The 15424-nt window shown below is 43.0% G+C and overlaps 1 protein-coding gene across 8 annotated transcripts in view; it reads left to right on the forward strand.

Annotated features, from left to right (window-relative positions):
• RAPGEF4 (Rap guanine nucleotide exchange factor 4) overlaps positions 1-14344 on the forward strand; it is a 272967-nt gene extending 258623 nt beyond the window's left edge. For all 8 annotated transcript variants that reach the window (XM_045779703.2, XM_045779734.2, XM_045779717.2 and 5 more), the window contains 2 exons: positions 10132-10186; positions 13068-14344. In XM_045779703.2, the coding sequence (XP_045635659.1) occupies positions 10132-10186; positions 13068-13195 (183 nt within the window). In that variant the 3' untranslated portion in view covers positions 13196-14344. The remainder of the gene's footprint in view (positions 1-10131; positions 10187-13067) is intronic.
• Positions 14345-15424: the final 1080 nt, after the last annotated feature.

The following is a 15424-nucleotide window of genomic DNA, read 5'->3' on the forward strand; positions in this document are numbered from 1 at the left end:
CCGCAGCTCACAGCGGCAGCTAGCTTTTATGCTGTGTGCTTGGTCCTGGGCTGCCTGTTGCTAAAATGCGCGAATGTTCCAGAGTGACTTGCATGTTGTTGTTTTGTTGTAAGGTTCCTAGAGCTAGACTTCCCCAGGATGCCTTTGAGTTGTTTATCTGCTGAGCCTGACTTTAGTGCCTGTAGGTAAACGGCAGCTCCATAGCCCATCCTTCTTATGGAGTGTTCATCTACATGTATAGATAAATAAAGCTTGCCCAAGTTCAGAGAAGGAACTTGAGAATCTTCATAACTAAAAACAAATTTTTAAAGACTAACAGATGTGGAACTGGCATATATTCGGTAGTTTGCAGCTCCCCTCATCAAGAAAAAGCTGTGATCTGGCGGGAGTTACCTTGCCGTTTATTTTCTTATCTTCTGTGAAGCAATAAAGCAGGTCATGCCAAAACCTATCTTTAGCCTCATAGTGCATGTTCATGGAATGCTCCATTGTCTTCTAAATCCTCTGGCTGTGGCCTGGATGGCTGGGGTGTTACAGTGTTATCTCTGTGTGGGTAAGCATCTGCCCCGGGTTAGGGTTTGCAGGGGGGAATATGGCACTGCAGGAAAAGCTCGGGACTGGGGAGTTCAGGAGTCATGAGGCTCAATTCTCAGCTTCGTCCCTTTGTAGTGATCTCTTAACTTCTCTGTGGGTCAGTTTACCCAACAGAAAATGAGGTCCTGCCTCCTCCATCTATGTCTGGAGATTGTTCATAGGTCCAGAATATATAGTATTCCTTTAAGCCGTATACAGTGCTACAGTATTCTCAGAAAACGGTTCTTCTCATTGTTTCTTGAAATTCAGCTGGTGTACGTGACTCCAGGAGAGCTGGAAACATCCTGCAGTGATCCTGTAAGGATCACACCCTCCAGCTTTGGGAATGAGCTTAATGCAAGCCCAGTCTGGTGAAGAAGTCCAGCAATTGCTGGGGAATTGGCTTCCGTGCCTTAAGCTTGCTAGGAAAGAGCATAGGAGTCCACACTCCTCAAAGACACCCTGTGCTAGAGGGCGAATATTTCATCAGTAGTGTTCCCTCCAAGGGCAGAGTACAAGCATCTCTAATACTGACAGCTTAATAATTCTTTGATCAAAGTAAAAAAAACATTCTTTGCTCACTTATTAGTATGGAGAATTAAACATATTTCCCTGATGTCTCAAAACCTGTTTTCCAGAAATGAAAGATTTAGCAAATAGGTAAAGAACCTTCCAGATCACTTATGCAGAAATGCAGACTAAGGGATGGCTAAGCCAGCTCTTTGACTATAAAATCTACGTGTGCACAGAGGCATAGAAGGCAGAGTTTCCTAAAGAGTTGACTGAGCTTCAGAACTTTTGATCATTAAAGTGAACGAAACAGGACAAACAAGAATAGCAAAAATATCTGTCAAGAAGAATGAAAGTTGTTTCCTCTGGGCTTTTAGATCTTGGTGTCGCATCCATAACCTTCAAAGGAAGAGTCATATCCGATGGCTGTTAAGAGAGTTCCCCTCCCCCATTTCTCCACTCCATGCCCACAGCTGTCGTGGGGAGAGACCCTTCACACCCTGCTCCTCACACCGCGCTCTCAGAGAGATTCCACTTTAACTTAAAAGCAACTGAATGGTCAAGATAGCAGTTCAGCTGTGGTAGCATAAATCTGAATTGACAATGGCTTTCGCAACCAAAGTATATTTCTTTCTAATGTGAAAGTCCAAGCGAGTGTGGTGGCTCATGAAGTGGTCACGATCCAAGGCATCTCCTCTCTTGCCATTTCTCCATCCACATGGTCCAAGATGGCAGGCCACCAAGCCATGTCAGGGAGAGGGAGAAGGTAAAGACACGCTTCTTCCCTGTAAGGATGTGACCCGGAGTGGCATTCACCATTTGGTTCACATCTGACTGGCCAGAAACTTAGTCACACGAAAGGAAAGTCAGAATATGCGGCCCTTATTTGGGGCACCCATGTGCCCCACTAAAAATTAGGGGGTTCCACTACTGTGAAAGAGAAGGGAGGAAGGACACTAAAAGAGAACTGGTAGTGCTCCACTCCACCAGCTATAAGCTTTATTTCATTTGGTAAGTCACACCATGAGGAAGTTTAATTTTACAGTTGCCTTTTTTGTGAATTCGATGTTACTGGAAAGTGACATGGGATTTCAAAAATATTTGGTTGTTTTTTAAACCTGGCTTTGGCCCGCCTAGCACTTGTTGTCAGCTTTCCAACCTTCTCTCCCCATAAACGACCCCACGCCCGTCCCCAGAGCACTACCACTGCCACTTACAGCCTCCACGAATGGCGCTACTGCCCCTGTGTGTCTTGGGGAAGGAGACATCTCTCCTTTCAGGTTGGTGTCCATGCCATTTCCCAATCATTCATCGCGAGGCCGAGGTGGTGAGCGGAGCTGGCAGCCCTGGTGGGGCTGGGAGGCCGTCTCCCCAGAGGGAGCCCCTGCCAGGGGCAGAAGTCACCACGGTAGCCAGGAACACAGATGCCTGTTCTTGGTGACAGCCTTGCACAGACACAGCGAACTACTGTGCCAGCCCTGAGTATTTTTATTTTGAACCTTTTTACCCTTGAGGTATGAAATGAGGATTAGAGAATTTGTTGCATATTGGTTTTCAGGATTTATGAGTATGAACAAAAGAGAATTCACACTCTGATCCTTATGCAAAGAAAAAAAAGCAGACATTCTTTCATTTGGGGGAAACATAAAGGAGTATTCAAAAAAATGTTTGAATAAAGCCCTTTGTAGCTTTCTATGGCATACATGAATATTTATAACATTTAGGAGGTAGACTAGCAATGGATTAGAGGATAATATCCTGGCTGGCTGCCACTATCCCAGGCTGCATAAAGCATGCTGATAGCCATGGTTGCTACTGTATTAGGAGGTTGGTTCTATTTCAGACATACCCATATTTAGGTGTATTTATTTATGAACATTATTTTAAGATAGTCATTTTATTTGGAATGAGAAGCATGGGGCAAGCTTCTACTCTTCTGGAAACATTAACAGAAGCTAATTCATTGAAGAGAGAGAAATGCTTTGAATCCTTTTATTTCTGTGTCACTAATTATGGCATTACGTAATTAGCAACGATATGTTTTCTATCACCAATAATATTATTACAAGATCCATGGAGAAAGCACTAGACTTATATCAAGCTATGAAAAAAAGAACCTCCAAGTAAAAATTGGAATGTTCAAATACATCCAATTCTCAGAACTTTCCAACACAATAGAAATCTACAAGAGGACCTTGAAAGTTTATTTCTTTATATAGAACTCACGAACTGAGCTAAATGCAGATTTTCCAAGAGATACGTTTCAAAACAATGCAATCTGTGTTGACTGTTCAGGCAAAAGATTTTGCTAGGAAATAGGAAGAAATCCAATAAATAATCTTTGGCCTTTAGGAGATTATATACTGTTAAGGTAAAAGCATAAACACATGAAATATTAAAAGCAAAAAAAAAAGGTATAAGAACTAGTTCACGATAGTAATAAAAGACACGTCTGAAAGCAATATGCAAAGCAGTAACTTCACGCAGCTATATCAGGAGGAAAACAAAACCATGTTAAATGCAACAACGTAATATAATCAAATCCAGACTTGTTACCCTGACACCATCCAGCCTCACCTCACACTTCATCTTCTCTGTACTCAGTCCAAGTTGGCAAGAACAACCTTCTTTCTTTTTTTTTTTTTCCTGCCCCGGGGCCTTTGCACTAGCTGTTACCTTTGCCTGAAACTGTCTCCCTGCTAGTCTTCACCTGTCTGACTCTTTCTCATCATTCAGGTCTCAGCTCATGTGTCCCCTCCCCTGAGTGGTCTTTCCTGACTACCCTTCGAACATTCTTTTATCTTCCACACCCAGCATTCTCAAACAGATAACCTTGCCCTGACAGCTGGTTTCATAATCTGAGACAACCTTTACTTGCCTCTTCATTGTCTGTCTTTCCCACTAGAATGTAAGTGTCCTAGACCAGGTATTTTGTCTCTTTTGTTCACTGATATTTCTGCAGCACCCAAAAAGGTGTCTGGCACATCATAAGTATGCAAGAAATATTTGTTGAATAAAGAATAACCCAGTCATACTCCAGTGTTGGACCTAGTGAGATAGGACAATACACTGAAGCGATTTTTTTTCCTGAAGCATTTTTAAAGGATTTTATATAGGGGCACCTGGGTGGCACAGTTGGTTAAGCATCTGCCTTCGGCTCAGGTCATGATTCCAGCATCCTAGGATCCAGTCCTGCTTCAGGCTCCCTGCTCAACCAGGAGTCTTCTTCTCCTTCCCCCTACTCTTTTTTTTTTTTTTTAAGATTTTATTTATTTATTTGACAGAGATAGAGACAGCCAGCGAGAGAGGGAACACAACAGGGGGAGCGGGAGAGGAAGAAGCAGGCTCATGGCGGAAGAGCCTGATGTGGGGCTCGATCCCATAACGCCGGGATCATGCCCTGAGCCGAAGGCAGGCGCTCAACCGCTGTGCCACCCAGGCGCCCCTCCTTCCCCCTACTCTTGTGCTCTTGCTTACTCACTCTCTTTCTCTCTCCCTCTCAAATAAATTAAAATCGTTAAAAAAAAAAAAAGGATTTTGTATAACAAAGATTTAATCCAAAAGTGTTTTCTATTTTATTAGAAAATTTGATTAAGCAGAATGTCCCAGGCATTTTGCATTACTGATAGTTTATGCAAGATGATGCCCTTAGCCTTCTGTTCCAGATTGGACATTATTCTGTCTCCCCTGCTCTCTGCGGTGCTGTGTCTGCCCTTCATTCTCCTTTCCTGAACGCAGAGATGCACAGTACTCTGCATGTGCCTCAACAGGCACTGAGCCACCGTGTCCCGTGCCGGTGAGATGTACAATGGACCACAAGCATCACGCTCATTACATGTGTGTATCTGTAGGTCACACACCTCCTGGATATTGAAGATCCCTAGCCAGGGGACAGGGCTCAGGGTTCTTTCTCAGTGATGCATATAGTGGAGGCTGGCTGAGCTCCTGGACCTTTTTGTCTTTTATCTCTGGTCTTTACCGCGCACTTAATTCTGCTTGGTTGCTATCATGGGCACAATCTTTGTACGTGAGAGGCTATATATATTTCTAGGTCTTGTGGGAAGAAATTCCTGTCCTAAATATGTGAGGATCTGAATAAAAGAATCAGGTGATGTAGGTGTGGTTTTACACATGCTCAGCAAGGAATAATTGACTGAGATTCTTTATTTGATAAGCGTACAGATGGGGCCAGAGTCAAATCAGTCAGGGCAGAAATAAGAAAAGAGGCAATGTGGGAAACATTAAGAACACGGTCGGCAAAGATCTCAAAGGGCAAGAGAAGGAAAGACGAAAACTGTTCAGGGTAAGCATTTAGAAGAGGCCTGAAGTCCAGGAGCAGCTTCTCAAAGGACTCAAAGCAGAAAGGCAGCCTGGCCCCAGAAGAGGGAGGCTGTTCTGGCGGCTGTCTGTGTGGGAGGAAGGTCAAGAAAGTGTAACGGGGCAAGAGGGCATTGCCTGCAGGGCCTGCTGGTCTGAGCTTGAGAAGCAGACATGAAAGTCTGCTCCTCTCCCGGGACAGGAGGGCTAAGGTAAAGCCTGGATGGGGGGACAGGATTCAGTACAAAGGTGGCCGGAGAAGCTGGAGACGGCTGTAAAGGCCTGCTAGGCTATCGACTTATCTGGATAGGCGTGAAAGGGTAAGCTGGCCAGCCCACTCCTGCGGGCAGGGTGCCACAGAAAGGTAAACAGGGAGGCCCAGGCCCAAGGGCCCAGTCTGAGAAGAAGCCCCTCGGACCCTTCGCTGGGTTCAAGGGGAATTACTTATGTCGGAGCTGGAGGGAAATTTGTGTTTGGGACTGTAGCCTGAGGCTTCTTGCCTGCGCCAGGCTGAAGTGCAGACAGCTCCTTCCTGTGGACAGCCTCTTTGTACTGGTCATTCTCTAAGCCGGCCCCAAGAAGGACATTTGCTTCCGCGTCGCTCTGTTTTCAGCTAAAGAAATAAATACATGAGGGTAGGTACAGAGTCCTTCATTTGCTACCTCCTTTTTTCTTCCTGAGCCTCCCTCCATGAGTTCATGTCCTGAGGGAGGTTCACCAGCCTTCATTTGGGCCCATCTCCCAGCCGTAGGTGAAGAACCGCATGAACATGTTAATTTGTGCACATAACCTCTGAAGACCTAGACCTAGAATGGGTCTCCAGAAAAACGGTGGCTGTGTGTGATTTAAAACCTTTTCCGAGGTTCTGACTGCGGACTGCTTTCTCGGTGACAGCCCTTGCGGGCCAGCTGCTGGGTAGACTCTTAGGTGGTGATTCCCAGCGGGGGGCGGGGGCCCATGGAAATCAGTTCCGGTGTGGAGAGTGGCGTTCACACTGCCCACCTACACTGGTTCAGAGCGCCTTCTAAAGGAGCGTGTTCTCCTCACTCTGCCCCCACATTACACACTGCTGTTCTCAGAAGCCAGTTGCTAAAGGGAGTGTGTCATAAACCTCAGGTTTGCTGAGATGGGAAAAAAGATGAGAAGCTTTGCCTTGGAGTAATCGGGTATTTTCCCACCGGCCCCGCATCATAGCAAAGCCGCCTGGCCTGCTCCAGGCAGGCCAACCGGCTCCGGCAGGATGGTGAAACCTAGGGTATCTATCATCTTTGGCTTCATCCCTGCTGTGGCAGTTGGATAACAAAGCCTGTGTCTCTTTAACCTTCGCTTCTGCCAACCTTAACTGAGAACACCAGTGAATAAATGCTGTCTGCCGTCAAAAACAACATGTAAGGCTTAAGTCTGCGGAAGGATTGACTCTAACTAGATAAATGCAAAATCCTGCACTCTGGTCCAAGAAAGCAACTGCACATCGACGGACAGGGAGGCTGCGTCCAAATAGCCACTCAGTTCTCACTGAGATAGGCTCCCAGGTTTGATTCACTCGTGGTTCAACAGACGTCAGCAGTGTGACTTTTTGTACATTGTGGACTCAGACGTGTAGCATCATATAGACCAAGGAAGGAAAATAATCACTCCTCTCTACTCCGATTTGCTTAGTCTAGGGCACCATGCTAGAGACTGCCCTAAAGAGACCCAAAACTGTCAAATTGTTCAAAACTGAAAAATTGTTAAAGAAATTGTCAATATTTAGATGGAACCAGAAAAGACTCGGGGCATGGGAATGTCCACAATGGTTGTCTTCAAGTGTTTGAAGAACTGTCCTGATAAGAAGGAACTAAATGTGTTTGTTGTGGATCCAGAGCTCACAACTAGGATCAGTGGGCAAAAAGCAAAGGGAGACCGGCTTTGACTCAGAATGATAAAGAAATTTCTAATAGTCAGAGATGTCTAAAAATGAAAGGGGCTGTCCTTGGCAGGAATGAGTAGCTCTCAGTGGATGTATCCAAACAGGGGGAAGCTACTGTTGGTAGGCAGGCTATAAAAGGCATTATGCACCTTGCAGACACTTGAAGAGGGGGACCTCGGAAGCCTCTTTCAGCAACCCAGGGGAGTGCCTTGTAGGTGCCGTTGTGAGCAGGTTATGGCAGGTGTCAGTGGGTGCAAAAGTGGGTGGAGTTAAAGTATCCAGTTAACCCTTCTTTGGCCTTGTGAAAGCATTTCGTAAGCATGTGTCCCCTAGCAATGCCAGTGGGGTTCACACACGCTGTGGCACTGTGGCAGGGGTTACGTGGAGCAGTGTGACCATGCAGACCTCACAAAGGAAAACAATGGGCCTCGTCACAAAGCCAGATTTGGATCTCAAAGTTAAACTGAAGTTATCTTTGAGTACAATTAAAAAGGATACGTCAAAATTAAAACCATTGTTGAAATTAATCAAAGATTTAGAAAGGTAGAATGAACTCCAGAGCTGGAAATTACTGATTTAAACAATTGTTCTCACATTTTAAACCACATAATGAGCTAAAAATTATGAAGCCTCAGAGTATAGCTGTAAAGAGTAGTCTAAAACCAAAGTCAGAATGAAATGTTTTAGCTTTCAAAACTAAAAAGCAGAACAATTACTCCCTGCAAAATGGTATAGGAAGAGGTTTCTGACCCCTGCTAATTGTTTTATTATTCTTCAGAAGGGGCTCACTGGCAGCATTTCCCGGGGTTTTCAGTAATTACACTCCATTCAATATCTGAAGAATTACAATAATTCTACACAGAATATACTTGTGCCCTTCGGATGCAAAGCCTAGAGAAGTGAAAAAACAACTTAAAGTAAATTAGCAGGAAAATTATCATGGTTCCTGTTTATTTCAGGCTCCATATATCAGAGGCTAATTATACATTGTATGCTATGTTTTCCTGGAGGTATTTGTAATATATTTCTCATGCTGACATACTGGTTTTTAGGACCCTTTATAAAAACGAAGTTCAAACTTTTCCGATTGCTTCTTTGTGTACGAGAAATTATCCAGTGTAGACACATGTCACGTAATGCTTCCAGAGTTCTCAAAGCAGTAGTATTCAGCAGGGTATCATCGGTGTTCACATGTGCATACTTGTGAAGCTTCGACTCTTCTATGAAGCTTTTTCGAAGTCATTTTCTTTTTTTTTTTTTAAGATTTTATTTATTTATTTGACAGAGAGAGAGACAGCCAGCGAAGAGAGGGAACACAGGCAGGGGGAGTGGGAGAGGAAGAAGCAGGCTCCCAGTGGAGGAGCCTGATGTGGGGCTCCATCCCAGAACTCTGGGGTCACGCCCTGAGCCGAAGGCAGAAGCTTAACGACTGAGCCACCCAGGTGCCCCTCGAAGTCATTTTCTATACTTTGGCAAGCCAAGGGTCCATGAGAGAAGAAAGCAAGGACTGGAATTACATAGCCACTCAGAGATAAGAAAATCTCTTTTCCTGGCTGGAGCCTTATCAATTTTCTGCTAGTGTTAGAATTAATCCATCATCTCTGTGAGACCCCTTTAGAGTCTGAGCAGCAAAGGTGTCCTGAGACAATACACAGAGCCTGGGGGTCCCAGCTACTGTTAAGATATCCTGAGCAAGAAATGTACATCCTGGCTGAGAAATGGTGGGTGGGTCTCACCGATGTTTTTCCTCATGTTTCTATCCTTCCTACTGTTTACTCCTTTCTTCTTTCGTCTTAAACTAAGTTGAGTACAGTTTTAAAAAACTCCCTTATAAGTCTTTTTGGCAACCAAAACATTACCAAGAAATTAAGAGGATCACTTAATGACAAAATTAACAAAGGTTAAATAAATTATGATCTGTCCATAAGATTGAATACCAACTCATTTTTTAAATGTTTAAAATGCAAGTGACATGGAAAACAGTCACAATACCATGTGAAAAAATTTCTACCAAAACAGAAAGATGCGTATAAAATATGACTTCAGTTGTCTGAAAAAGATGCTTTCACACATTTATTTTTAAAGCATTAGAAGGAAATGTACCAAAATATTAATGAAGTGACCCCATGAAGTGATATTCTAAGTGATTTTTACTTTGCTCTTAACATTTTCTGCATTTTCCCATTTTCTAAAATGTACACGTGTTAGTGTGACAATCAGAAAGGAAGAAAAATGAAGGAAGGAGGGAGGAAATCAAATAACAAAGATTAACATTAAAACAGATTTCTGCTGCAGGTTAGAAGGGTCGGTAATACCCAGTGTTTACAAAAATGTATAGGTAACGTAGTTTGATTGCATTCAGTCGGTAGAATCTAATACCTCGTTACAGAGTCCTGTTTACTGGGAGGAACTTGACGAGCTAACCCTTCTCCAAATCTCGGAGAGTTACAAATTCTCTGACCAAAGTGCACAGTGACCTCCAGAAGGGGTGGTGAAAACTAGTCCCGAGGGGTAAGATACTGTCTCAGAAACAACAGACTGATTTTTATATCAGAGGCACAAGCAAACAGTTGGAGTAAAATTATGCCATGAGTATTCCTCATCTGAGAAGCGCCTTGTCTGTGTGACCGTGGGTGCCTCTTTCAAGTAATTAAACCAGTTATACATCAGCCAGTTGCCTCCAGATAGTCAATGTCTCAGAACAGGCCGTTTTTCATGGTCACAGGTATTACTGAAATATACAATGGTTTGTTTTCCTTTATGGATTATACCCAAAGCTTACCTGCATTTCACTCTTTCTTTTTTTTCTTTGTTCTTTTCAGCGAATGATTGCAAATACTGCCAGAACAGTGAGATACTGCAGGAGCCAAGCCTTCAGTAAGTTAAATGCCGCTGTGTGCTATAATCTAGATCTGGGTGATTGAGTCCTTTTTAATGAGGCTATGGAGACATTCTAGAAGTCTGGACAATATTTGATTGTGTCAGGGACAGTTTGGACCATGAATTCCCATGGGATAGGGGCCTTGGGTTGAAGGATTTTCTAGTTGTAAAACTAGAAACTAACCATAGGAATATTATTTTATGAATGGACTTAAAGAGAATAATGTGCTCTTTCTAGTGTGGCTAGAGACAGCTAAGACACGAATGCCAGCAAACCCGCCTCAAACCAACTCTCTTTATGACTCACTGCTTGATATTGAGAAACTCACATCAATTCCTAATGACTCAGTTCTGTCGTTCATAAACCGGGAAAGATAATATTGTCTCTTGGGGTGTTGCAAGAATGCATTAATGTGTATAACACATTTGCAAATGCCCCATAGCAGGAATTCATATTATATTTCTAGTATTCCCAGGTGAATTTAAGATGTTCTTCCTAAATCTGAACATATAGCACAGTAACTGGTACCATACAATGCTTTAATGTAAAACTATTACTAATAATAAATAGCAATCTTAAATTAGTAGGGATTAAGTTGCATCACAGTACTAGATCATCGTGCCAGACCAGTGCTACCATCTCCTGGGCTGGGAGTCAGAAGGTGGCCCCTATAAAGTTCTTTGCTAAATTCATTGTATGAGTCACTTGAAGTCATTTGGCTTATTAAGCCAACGTGATAATTTGAGATGGACGTGACTGTGGGGCTACCAGTAACACCCCCCCTCCCCCAAGTAAAGCTTGTGCTGAGAGACTAAAAGTTTCTCAACTTACGGATCAGAGCTATCTTTACCCTTCCTAGCCCAGGACTGGCCCAAAGTGAGGGTTTACTAACAGACGATGCCAGACCTGCTAAATGTTCATTTGTTAATGTACAAAGGGGAAAACCTAGGAAAAATAATCTTTACTTGGGGAGCAAGTAGACCTTTAAAATTTTTATTCAAATGACCGTTCCTCCTCTTCCTTCTAAAGTGAGAATAGTCTTGTGCATTGTCAACTATTGCTATGTGAATTCTAGAAGAAATGGAGTGTCTCACATTTCTTCACCTAGTAATTTACTGTCTGTGTGAGGACATGGTCTTCAAGCCGTTATACAAGTGAATATGAGACTAGCTAAGTGACATCAGTCTACAAGGAGGCCCATGAATCCAGGGCCCTTCAGGGGGTCCAGGAAATTCCTGAAATTAAACACAAATTTTTCGTGCCTGAGAGGGTTTGTAGCCTTGAGAAGGTTCTCAATGAGCTCTAAGAGCAGAAGAACTGCCACAGACTCTGTTTTGTTCCCTGAGCCTCTTTGGAAGTAAATCCTGCATTCTCCTCCATCTTCTAGAGAAGTTGGCGGGGGTGGGATGGGGAATTATATATCTATACATAAAATACCCACTGCATTTGTTGAATTTATCAGTAACTGCGGGTGAACAGCAGCTGCTCAGTGCTGAAGTCAACGGTCTATAGATAAAGCTATAGGAATAGATTCGTAAACATTGTGGGGATATGTACAATGTCATTACAGTGTATTGTACATGCAGAGTACGCTGCCAGGGAAAAGCGAGGAATTAAACACTGGGGGATTATTTATATGTGATAATTATACTGATGAGTTTCTTCTTAGAGTGAGTAGGGGCCTTTGTATTTTCCCTCTGCTTTTCTGTGTTCAGACCTGCACCACTACCCTCCACCCCTGATGCAGATGGCATCCCAACTGTCTTTGGGAGTGATGCGCGGATCTAAGCAGAGCAAACGGACTGCAGAAGGCAGCGTGTCAGGAGGGGAAGACCCCCGGCCGGGAGTCTAGACTCCAGCTCGGCCACTCCCAGTGCGCTGCTAGATGAGAGCCCCGCGCTGGCGATCCGTGGGGCAGAGGTGGCCCATGGCCCACAGCACAGGTGCTGGGTCTAAACAGAGCGTTTCCCCCCTCTTGTTTGAAAGTAATGTCACTGTTAAGAAATGGAGAGAATTTCCAGGAAAGAAATCCAGATCTCTCATGTCTCTAGAAAAGTAGGACGATTGCCGTGTGGCCGCAGCCTGCGGGAGCTGAGGGTCACTTCCAAAGGGAGCCGTGTTCCCAGTTCACCACTGCCAGATTTGGCCTTCCTCGTCCACGTAGATTCTCTGCGGAGGGCTCTGGGCGCTTGATCCTTCTTTCAGCCCGGCTTTCGGGGAATCTGTTCACTTCAGTTCGCTCCCGTGCTCACATGCGTTGGGGAGTCTAGGCGAGAAAAGAACAGTAACTGGGATTTCTGAACAAGTCGAATCAGGGAATCGAAGGTCTGGCAGAAGTTCTGACTTCAGCCCGCGTGCGCAGCCCGGAAAGTGCACACGGCTGCGGGACTGCTGTGTGCCGGCCGGAGGAGCGAGGAGCGGCGGGCTTGCTCGGCTCACCGGCTTGTTGCAGTTCAGCCCGGCTGTTAAGTGCTTTGGTTGGGAGCTAAAGAAAACTGTCTTTGGCCCCTAGTCGTCATCTGTATCAAAGGGGGCAGAGAGCTGAGTGTGAGACACAGGTGGGTGGAAAAAGGAAGCAGTTTTGATGTATAACCAGGGGCTATCAAGGGATGCTTTCTCTTTTATTTGGTGCCATTTTTTTTTTACAACATGCAATACAAAGGAAAATGATCAAAATAGGTGATTCCAGGGGAAAAAAGGGTGGGAGAGAGGAGATGGAATATCCAAGTGGAAATATTTCAATGAATATGGTACGTTGAAAGGTTGCAGTGGAACCTTGGAATCCATGATAAATGTAATAAGTAATTGGAGAAAATAAAGCTGTATCTTATATGCATATATTACGCGATGCCAATTTGCTCTTTTCTCCTTCAACAGATCCTGATGCGGCTCAAGCTAATAAGAACCATCAGGATGTCCGGAGTTATGTACGGCAATTAAATGTGATTGACAACCAGAGAACTTTATCACAGATGTCACACAGATTAGAGCCTCGTCGACCATAGACATTTAAAGTGCCCAGAACAATGGTTTGCCTCCAGTCCACAGTTTTTCAAAAATGCCATTTACGCTACTACTGACTGTCTTGTCACTAGAAAATTCTACAAAACAAGCAGAAACGCACCCTGAGACATCTCAGGGCCGCGGCTTACCAGCGTCCTGACAAGAGAAGAAATTCTTTGCATAAAGTGTTCACACTCTAGCTTAGGACTCTCCAATTTGTAGTCACCCTATTTTATTTCCAGTTGTGCCATCCTCTTTGCTGAAACATAAATTAAGCCCCACATGAAGAGTTTGGTAGAAACACCATTGTCAAGAGACATAGCAAGCCCCTGACGGTTTTTCTCAGAGAGCTGGCGGGATGAGATCCGCTTCGAACAGGGGTTACTTGGCTACAGCTGTGGTGGTCTAGTTTCGCAGTTTTTATCTCAACGCTTTGATTTGGAGCACGGGGTTTTGGAAGGTGTTGAGGAATCATGTAAATCCAAATCATAAGCTGTATTCTAGCATCTTCATAGTCTTACCTCTGAAGGAGTTAAGCCCCACCGCATTACTATAAAACATTATGGCTATTTACGTAATTTAGGGAGGACTGGTCTGTAATTTCTGAACGATATATAGAATAATATTTATGTTTACAATGTAACTTTTTTAAACTTACAAATCAGGATTACATACATAAGAATTCCACTAAGAAACTCCAAGGTTCTAAAAATTGCCAGCGTTAAGATAAAAAAAAAAAGAATATTTCAAAAGAGCACAATATGCACAAAACATTTTTCAAAATTAAAGTATTTTCCTGGGCATTAAAAAACCTTTACTATTGGCTAATTATTGTTACTGATTTAAAAAAAAACACATATTTTCTGGACTTAAATGTTATTACAAATATCTTAATTTTCAGCAATTGTTTTGCACTTTCAAATAGATTGTAAATAGTTCACTCAATCAATGGTATAGTTATTTATTTGCTATATAATAGATATTGTGCCAAATGATTACTTTTTATTTATTTTATTTAGTATGTAATTTTGGAGTACATTTTTTCCTCTTTTCACAATTAGGCTACATTTAATGTGTAGGAATTGTATGTATGTATATCTTCTGTAAATAACAGCTGGTATCTTCATTAAATATAATTGTTGACAAGAAAAGGTCGTGTTGTTCTCAATTCCTATAATATGGGTGCGGTAACTTTTTGGTGTGGTGGGGTCCTGCATTTTTAATTGAAATAAAATTCACATACTATAAAAATCACCCTTTTATAGTGCAAAATGCCGTGGTTTTTAGTATATTCACAAGGTTGCTCAACCATCATCACTAATTCCAGAACATTCTCCTCATTCCTAAGAGAAACCCCATATTCATTAGCAGACGCGCCTCATTCTCCTCTCCCCCCAGTCTCTGGAAATCACTATCTGCCTTCTGTCTCTGTGGATTTACCTATTCTGGACATTTTGTATAAATGGAATTATATAATACGTAGCCTTATATGTCTGATTTCTTTCCCTTGGTGTAACATTTTCAAGATTTGTCCATGTTCTATCAGGTATCAGTACTTCATTTCTTTTTACGGCTGAGTAATAATTGATGATGTGGTTATAGCGCTTGTTTGTCAGCTGACAAGACACTTGGGATGTTCCACTTTGGTTAGTAGCAGCTAGGAAAAGGCACGATTTTAGAACGGCCTGGTATGGGGCCTCAGACCATTTCTCAGTGATTTAAGCACTTAGTAAATATTTGATGAAGAGATTTCTAAAATTCTTTAAAGTCCAAATACGTCTCTCTTTTTTCATGTTAGCATTTTCCAGAGTGTGTTCCAGGCTATACTAGTCTCACAAGCTCACAAACTATTCCTCCAAAAACAGACACACAACTGCAAAGCAAAAAACGAAACCAAGATGGTATCTTCACATGAATTTGGGGGCCACTGCATAATATACATCCCATTCTTAGAAATTATTCCCAATATTCATTAACATATTAAAGGCTCTGAGAAGTCCCACTGCCATCCCTCCTAACATCCCACAGCGGACGCTCACTTTGAGAAATGCTAAAGCAGGCAAATGCCTTTCTGTGTTCATTCATGTCACAGTGCAAGGTCCCCAGCGGTGTTGTTCTATGCAGTGTTATCCCTCCCACCTAGTAGAGCATAATGCCTGGAATGTACTAGAGAGTTAAAAAAAAAAAAAAGTCACCGAATAAATTTTTTTGAAGCCATTATTTTTCAGCAT

This window comes from Ursus americanus, chromosome 1 (genome assembly GCF_024610735.1).
Source record: "Ursus americanus isolate L20-20 chromosome 1, mUrsAme1.1.p, whole genome shotgun sequence".
NCBI lineage: Eukaryota > Metazoa > Chordata > Mammalia > Carnivora > Ursidae > Ursus > Ursus americanus.